General features: G+C 43.5%; 1 protein-coding gene across 1 annotated transcript; it reads left to right on the top strand.

Annotated features, from left to right (window-relative positions):
• The first annotated feature begins 11 nt into the window (after nt 1-11).
• Nucleotides 12-5,686, top strand: GABARAPL2 (GABA type A receptor associated protein like 2). The gene is given in 5 exon segments (XM_064160257.1): nt 12-277; nt 613-636; nt 639-667; nt 2,879-3,051; nt 5,099-5,686. Coding segments are annotated over 5 exon segments (351 nt in total). The 5' UTR covers nt 12-243; the 3' UTR covers nt 5,190-5,686.
• Nucleotides 5,687-9,017: the final 3,331 nt, after the last annotated feature.

Raw genomic sequence — 9,017 nt, 5'->3', positions numbered from 1 at the left:
CCGCGCACACGCCCCGTGGCTGCAGGCCCCCTGGCTCCAGCGCCGCCCGTCGCTGCCCTGGCCGGAAGCGCTGCGGTCCGGGTGGTTGCTAGGCAACGGCGAGGCGGAAGTCCCGCCTGCCGAGCCGTGGCTGTTGTTGTTGTTCCAGGGATCGTGACAGCTGCAGGCCCGGCCGCCCGGGACGAGTCCCCGCCCGTACACGGGCCTCGCCGCCGCTGGCTCCGCATCCCGCCGGCCCGCACCATGAAGTGGATGTTCAAGGAGGACCATGCGCTGGGTAAGCGTGGGCTCAGGCCAAGGGCTGCCCGCCGATGGCCCCACCGTCCTCCCGTCTCCTGTGTCGCCATCGGCCCGGTGGCCTCCCGCCTCTGTGTTCTCCGGTCGGCTCTCCGAGCACGTCATCCTGTCTCTGGACGAACGGACCCTCGCCGAAGGGTGGCGCGATGGCCGGAAACGGCCTCCCTGAACAACGGGAGACTCCGTCGGGGGTGGGGGTTGGGGTAGACGGCCTCGATCCCCTCAGGCTCCCAGTCCTGCGAGCGCCGCCCTGCCTGCCTGCGGCACCGACGATACTGTCTTGTACGACGACTAATTACGAGGTTTTGTCTCCAGAGCACAGATGTGTGGAGTCGGCAAAAATCGAGCCAAAGTACCTGACCGTGTCCCGGTGAGTAACCCAGACAGCTTCATCTGAGTACTTAGAGGCAAGGGTGAATAAGCTGTTTCCATCCAGCCCTGTCTTGGGTCAGATCCTACTAAGTACATTCGGTTTTCCCTTTTGTGCCCTTAGGCGGGTTTAAAGTGGCCTCTAACATATCTACCTAATCGAACATTCCTTCTCTGCTCAGTGCTATTGACAAGTGAGCAGGAGTGCCAGACCAATCTTGAGCGCTTGCCAGGCATGTTTTATGGTTGTCAAGGCACTAGTATCTTCTAATGGCAATTACATCCCAGACAAACATTCGGGTCAGTGCCTTGAGGCTTCATTCTGTGTCTGATTCCAAGATCATATAGTCTTTAAAACTTAATAATCGTTACGTCTGGCTCTATAAAAAAAGATCATTTCCCTCATGTATGCCAAGCCTATCGCCAGTCTTACCGTGATGAATCGCCCCGTACAAACCTTGCCGCTTGAGGAGGCCAGTGCAGGTGGTGACTCCCTCCTGTCTACATTCATAGCTACCTGCTAAATAGTGAATGGCCTCTCTCTCTTCTTCCAATTCCTTTTATCGTGTATCAGTTAGTGAGACGACCACACTTAACATCTTTATGTAACAGTTTGCAACATAGCCACATTCTCAACTTACCTGCTTGTGAGTAAAATTCCCCACATCGAATCCCACATGCCTGTCTGACTGCTTGATAAATAGCTGGTAAATAACTTACCCATTAGACAGCAGAGTCAGGCAAGAACCTGTAGTCCCATTGACTTTCTCTGCTGCCAAGTTGCCTCTAGTCACAGCATCTTCAGTTGCAGTCAAGCAAGCTGATCTCATTTTTGCCACTCTCCAGTTGGCTAACTACCTCCCTTGTATGTGGACTGTAGCATGCTCCATGTATTGGATGTATTCATCTCCACACTTAGCCATTTGTCCATTTCAGGAGTATCTTTCACAACCTTTAGGGAAAAGGAGACATTGAAACTCAGAGAGAATTACATGATGGTGTATCAGGAATGAATGGCAAGGTGTGGAGTGGATACAGGAATTAAATATCAAGTTGCAGGGTGACACTTTCTTGCTCAATGATTCAGATGGAGCAGCATACCTTTTATGAAATAGTTTGGTATCAGATGTAATCTTATTTAATAGCCAAAAGTGGTTTTAAGACTTAATGTATGTGTCCTACTTTCCAGGTTGTGGCCTACATTCCAGCGTGAGCACAGGCCAAAGTGGCTTCAGTTCTCAGCTGCTCTATCTATCTACCTGGATTTAGAAATGTTTTACTGGTTCAAATCTATTAATATATCAACAGTCTGCCTCTGTCCTAGGCTAGGTCTCTTAAGAATACAGTGGGAATTGAAAGAAATCCATGCTTGCTAAGCACTGCAGTTTTAAAGTGGCAAGTGGGAATCAAGTAGTTTAAGTATTAAAGGTATCTATAAATTTTACTGAAACAGTTCACCAACAGCCTTGACTTTCAGTTTCTGCATTGTGAAGGTAGAATGCCTAGTGTGTTATGATAATCTTAAAAAAACACAAACAAAAATCCCATAACTGGTCTTTGCCACCTCCCTTCAGGTATTTGTGCACATTGATAAGATGCCCTTGAGCCTTCTCTTCCCAAGACTGAACAGTCCTAGCTCTCTCAGCCTTTCCTTATAGCAGAGATGCTCCAATCCCCCAAACTTCTTCACGGCCCTCTGTTGGGCTCTCTCCAGTACATCCATGTCTCTCTTGCAATGAGAAGCCCAGAACTGGGCACAACGCTCCAGGTGTGGCCTCACCAGTGCCTATACAGGAGGACCACCTCCCTGAAGCTGCTGTCAGTACTTTGCCTAATGCAGTCCGAGATACCATTAGCCTTTGCTGCCAGGGCACAGTGCTGCCTCCTGCTTAGTTTAGGCTCCAAACTGCAGTTTTAACAAGTTAAACAATGTGTATACTTCCCTGTCACAGGTTTCTTTTAAGCATATTGCATCACTTCACCCCATAACTGCAAACCCTGGGCACCCAAAGTTTTGAGCCATTTTATGTGTGAATGCAGGTTGTAGTGAAGTTCTAAAATTAGGTTTTTACAGTGCTGACCCAGTCCTACCTTTCATTTGGTGTGGTCAAGAAACCTGCTCACTTGCAAGGCTGTAGCAGCAAGCAAATTACTGAAGCTGTGTGTTCATACCAATCCTGAAAAGTCTGACCTTTACCTTTGCACTTTACAGGTCATAGTGGAGAAGGTATCAGGATCTCAGATTGTTGATATTGACAAGAGGAAGTACTTAGTTCCATCTGACATCACTGTGGCTCAGTTTATGTGGATCATCAGGAAGAGGATTCAACTGCCATCTGAGAAAGCAATATTCCTCTTTGTAGACAAGACTGTCCCACAGTCCAGGTGAGAGGCTATTCACTTGGTATTCAGAACCATTTCAGCAAGCCTGTGTATATCAGAAGGGACAGCAGCTCCTCACTTTGAGGCTTATTTGGTGATTTTAGGAAATGTTTGGTCATATCTTAATCTCACCATGTTGTTTTTTTCCTCGTGAGTTTGATAAATATTTCTTGAGCTAGTCTGAAAAGAAAGGTGACTGAAAAATATGTTATTTATTTCCATGGCAAGATGGTGAGCTCTGGAGTAACAATAACTTTGGATGAGTGCAAGAGCATTTACATTATCAGTGCAAGGAAAAAAAACATTAACAGTATAAAAGTTGCATTTTAAATATTCAAAAGAAAAATGCCATAAATTAATCTGAAAAAACATTAACCTGTTAGCTCACAAGAAATTATGATGTTACAGACTGGTTCCTGTTACTTCTTTTTAAAATTATTTACCTAATTTCTTCTACAAATACAAAATGCAAAATGACTATAGAAATGTTTTCCACGTTGCTTTTGATATTGGAGCAAATTTCATTGTTGTCTGCTACATACAGAATAATGTATAGCAGAAGCAGCTGCTACAACTGCTTTCTGCACAAGATTCTTTAACAGTATTTAAGGAAATAAAAGTCCTGATGTTGTATGCCTTAGGTATAATAACATTCTTACCAACTCTTACCTGAATAACAGGTATAGTCCTTCCAGGTAACTTTCCCAGACTCACTTAGGAATATTTTTGTTTACTTAGTGATACACAACAGGACCTGTGAGAACTATCTTTCTCTGCCTATCTGACATACAAGCATTTCTACTACTTTTGGGAGAGAGCAAGCATTTTCTTAACGGTGCTGTAGAACTGCTGGGAATAGGAAAGAGAAAGGGGCACATTGTCTCATCTCTTAAGTTCATGAAGAGATGTCACATCTCTGCTGGAAAAACACAGCCTTGAACCTTCAACATGAATGCAAAAATATTAACTTAGTAACAGATAAAAATCTAATCTGTTAGTGACTTTGCTCCTCTTGCAGCCTGAGTTTATTCCATAGATCACTGGTTCTTGACATCCTTTTCTCCTCATCCAGGAGTTTATCCACTATTCACCAGTTCCCTTCCATTTAAAATACTGACTACAGCACTTCCTGTCTCCTCTCTTGGATAGCCATGATCATTCTCTCTATCACTAACATTTAATCTACATCTTTCAGTTCAGTTAACATTTTTTCAGATTAATTTATGGCATTTTTCTTTTGAATATCTAAACATTAACCAGAGAAAGGTTAGCTGAGGGTATATCATCTGTGCATGTCAATTGAAGTCAGCTGCCTGTTTGTGTATAGATGGTTGGAGCAGTTGTAATTGCTTGAGTTTCTGTCTTCAAAGTACAGACACTGCAATAAAGACCACAGCTGCTTAGACTCTGAGGGGTCACATCCCTATTCGGTGTAAGAAAGTTTTAATTTGATCAATTGTTCAAAACTTTATCCACTGAATAAGTGATACCTTCTGGCTAACTTGCATTTTTTTTGCCCATGCATTTTATTTTAAGTCACTGCGTTTTAGCAGTATAGAAAACCTAGTCTTGTACGCCCCAAAACAACCTGGGTCATTAAAGGAAACAGTCCAAAAGCTCAAGTTTGCTGGACTTAAAACCAGCTGAATGTTGACACTACACCAGGTGGAGAAGAAATTGAGGTTGCTCACACAAGAAGCAAGACAATGCCACTGTGTTTGAAGGAAAGGTGGTATCTGACCGTTGCTTGTGGCATTAGTCACAGCATCAATAATGGATGGATTCACAACCTGAAATACGTTCAGTGACTAATTTCACTTCAGCAAACATTCTGAGAAATTTGTTTGTGACAAAGTAACAAAGACCTGGATATGCTGCCGAGAGCCCAGGAGCCAACTGCTTTTCACAGATCCGCATCCGGGTATTGTAACTTACACCCAGACTTACAAGATTTAGCTGTTACAAAGCCTCATTTATGAGATATTCTAATGGTTACCATTTGCAGCTGTCACAATACAAGCAAACTCTTCTTTTTTTTTTTCCCCTCAAGCTTAACTATGGGACAACTTTATGAAAAGGAAAAAGATGAGGATGGATTCTTGTATGTTGCCTACAGTGGAGAAAACACATTTGGTTTCTGAATGGTGGGTCTTGGCTACTATACCATCCTGCTGTGTATCTTGTAAATAGCTGATCATTTTCTGTTCTGACATCCACAGAAGTTCCTTCTATATACATGCATTTGTAACTGGATTTATTTCTTAATATATTGATAGGTCTTGTTTTATTAGACTGTTAAATTATCCAAAAAAAGGGGGTTTTGGTTTTGTGCATATTTTTTCTCATGGCTGTGAATTCCCCAGAGGCTTACTCCTTTGGGGGAGTACAATGGTGACACTGATTAAAGTAATAAAGCAAAGTAGTTGGGGTCCTGTAAAAAAAAATGAAAAGAAGAATATGCATTTATTCTGTTTTGAGGTGTTAGTTTAAGAACAATATAAACATTAACTTAGTATTGGGAGCACTGGATTTGCTAGCTTACCTGAAGCAGGAGCAAGATGCTGATCGTGTTGAATTGAGCTAGTATGTTCTTCTTTCTCAATTAACAAACAAGTACAATAAAAATTCCTGTCACAAATAGGCAGTGCTGTCCTTTGTTTACATTAACTTTGGCCAGAAAGTTACATTGTGTTGTAGGTTTATAGCAAGGCCAACTGCAAGGTACTACTTGGGTCCCAACAACCCCATGCAACACTACAGGTTTGGGGTAGCATGGCCAAAAATCTGCCTGGCAGAAAATAACTTGGGGGTGCTGGTAGACAGGCATCTGAACATGAGATGAGCCAGCAGTGCTCAAGTGGTTGAGAAGGCCAATAGTATTCTGGCCTGTGTCAAAACCAGTGTGACCAGCCACACCAGGGAAGTGGCTGTGCCCCTGGACTCAGCAGTGGTGAGGCCACATCTTGAATCCTGTGTTCAGTTATGGGTCCCTCACTACAGGAACACTGAGTTGCTGGAGCATGTCCAGAGAAGAGCAAAGAAGCTGATGAAAGAGTCTGGTCAACAGGTCTTATGAGAAGCAGCTGAGGGAACTGGGATTGTTCAGTGTGGAGCAGAGGAGGCTGAGAAGCCTCTAGAACTACTGTATAGGAGCTTGTAGTGAGGTGGGGGTCATTCTCTTCTCCCTAGTATCAGGCAACAGAACATGAAGAAATGGCCTCAAATTGTGCCAGGGGAGGTTTAGGTTGGATATTAGGAAAAAAATTCTTCACTGAAAAAGTGGCCAGGTATTGCAATAGGTTGCCCAGGGAGCTGTTGGAGTCACCATCCCTGGAGATGTCCAAGAACTGTGGACATGATTTAACGGCCATGGTGGTCTGAGGTTGACAGTTGGACTCAATCATCTTAGAGGCTTTTTCCAGCAGAAACAATTCTATGATTTCTATGACTGCACAGCTGCTTATATTATTTACTAGACACTGTACACTTTAGCAGGTGGATGAAGGTACAAGGAAGAAACAAAGATCCATCTCTAGGTTCCAAAGCCAAGAGTTTCAGAACTACTAGATTTCATCAGCTGAGCAATGCCTGCAACTGGTTGTCAGTGAAGAAGGCAGGCAGGCTTTGGAAAGCAGGATCTAGGTAACAGATAGCAAGGGAAGGGCACCCAGGAGAAGGAATGATGCAGATAGGAGACCAGAAAGCTGGAGAAATTGAAGGTATAATTTGTACATGAGTTATTGCAGAGAAAAAAAAGGAGTTCAAATTGAAACAGTTACATGAGCAGCTCTTAAAAGAGCAGCAGTTGTGTTAGTGGGAGTTCTACATCCAAGGAAGCATTCTGTAGAGGTAAGGACATTAGAGAACCAAGTGTGTGAAAGAATAGCTTTCCTATACCACTGAGTGGTGCAACTGACACCTGAGGATGCGCTGCAGAGGCACCTAGACAAGCTCAAGAAGGGGGCCCATGTGAATCTCCTGAGGTTCAACAAGGCCAAGTGCAAGGTGCTGCAGCTGGACCAGGGCAGCCCACTGTATCAATACAATACAGGCAGGAATGAATGGAGGTCAGTCCCGCAGAGGACTTGGGGCTGCTGATGGATGAAAAATTGGGCATGAACTGACAATGTGTGCTCACAGCCCAGAAAGCCAACTGTATCCTGGGCTGCATAAAAAGAGGCGTGGCCAGCAGACTGAGGGAGGGGTTTCTCCCCCTCCACTTTCCTGAAATCCCACCTGAGGTAATGCATCCAGCTCTGAAGTCCTCAGCACAGGATAAACACTTCTTGAACCAGGTCCAGAGGAGGCTGCAAAAGTGATCCAAGGGTTGGAACACGTCTGTTGTGAGTCCAGGCTGGAAAACAGGAGGCTGCAGAGAGACCTTCTCATGGTCTTTCAGTACTTAAAGCACATTTATAAGAAAGATGAAGTTAGTTTTTTTTGGTTGGTTGATTGGTTTTGCACGCATTTGTTTTTCACATACAGTGGTGAAACACTGGCCCAGGTTGCTCAGAGATGTGGCAGATGTCCCATCCCTGGAAATATCCAAGGTCAGGTTGGTTGGGGCTCAGCAACCTGCTCTAGTTGATGATGTCCCTGCTCACCACAGGTGAGGCTGAACTGCACCACATTTAGACATCTCCCATTCCAGCTGTTCTCTGCTTCTGCTCAGTTGAGGCAGACAACTAGAATTTGAAATGCTGCATGCAGAATAAAGAATTGAAGACCAGCTCCTCTCGTTTATGTGCACTACTGCCAAAGCATATTCACAGCACAGTGAGAGGCTTTGTCACAAAACCAAAAGCTGTTATTTGTGAGGCTCTCAACTTCTCTCCAAATGGGCTTACCATGGTTACAGAACTACCTCTGCCTACAGGCAGAGGCACACTTGTGGCTCTGAGTTATGGGGGGTGGGCAGTGAAACAACCTAACTGACGACCTAGCTGCTCAGTACTGGAGTTCATGCTTTGGTACTAAAAATAACACTAGGTTGGAAAAGTAGCATCACTGTGACTTCCATAAGCTAGCAAGGAAGTACTAATTATAGCTTAGAGCCATACTAAAGCTTTTACTTCATTTTCGTGCTACATAGTTCAGAATATTTAAACTGAAGAGTTAAAATTTATAGTTTCCAAGCTCAAATCATAATAAATCAAACTCCCATGAAGTCATCATAAGCCTAGAATTATATTTGCTCTAGTTATTCACAGTACTGGCAGAAGGACTCCAAACCGAGGAGAAATGCTGACACTATTCTGGAGGCTTGTCAACAGTAACAGTTCTGCATGTGCTTACTGCATCTAAAACTGTGCTGCTGATTTCAGTAAGCCTTTCATTCAGAACAGCGCTGCAATGCATAGGGCACTGCTAGAGCAAACACTCCTTCATGGCTTCCACCCTGATCTCCTCCCTGCCTCTTTCCACACATTTATGTAAATATTTACACTGAGCAGAATTTTTGATTCAGAATAAAGGAATGTGGTTTCATCTGTGATTTAATCACATTCTGTTACTAGAAAATGTTGTTTCCTTTAAGCTGTAATGTCACAGGTTGTCTGTGGTTATCAAATACTAATTTTCTGCTAGCTGTTATCAAGAGAGAAACATACTTTGAAACTGCTAGGTAAAGCTAATAATCACATGCTAACATGTAAATATATCTGAACAAACCAAGGGAAGATGAAGTTTTATTCCTGATGTTATGATCAAGGTGACTTTTTGGAATACCCTTCATAAGTCTCTAAAAGAAAAGAAAACAAAACAAAAACACCACAATATAACTACTCTCTTTAATTCCTCTGTAATTACTGGTTTATATTTAGGAGTCCAAGTACACAAGTAATTGCAGGGAATATGAGGATACACTCTCTACAGCAGGAGCTTTACTTTTCATCTGCAGCTGCTCTTAAAAGGGCAATAAAACATGGAGAGATTTCCTTCTGAAGTGCACAGGTGAAATGCATCCCTTT

This window comes from Pogoniulus pusillus, chromosome 20 (assembly GCF_015220805.1).
Source record: "Pogoniulus pusillus isolate bPogPus1 chromosome 20, bPogPus1.pri, whole genome shotgun sequence".
Lineage (NCBI taxonomy): Eukaryota > Metazoa > Chordata > Aves > Piciformes > Lybiidae > Pogoniulus > Pogoniulus pusillus.
Note: the sequence above shows the minus strand (reverse complement) of the source record. Positions and strands in the feature narration are given on the sequence as shown.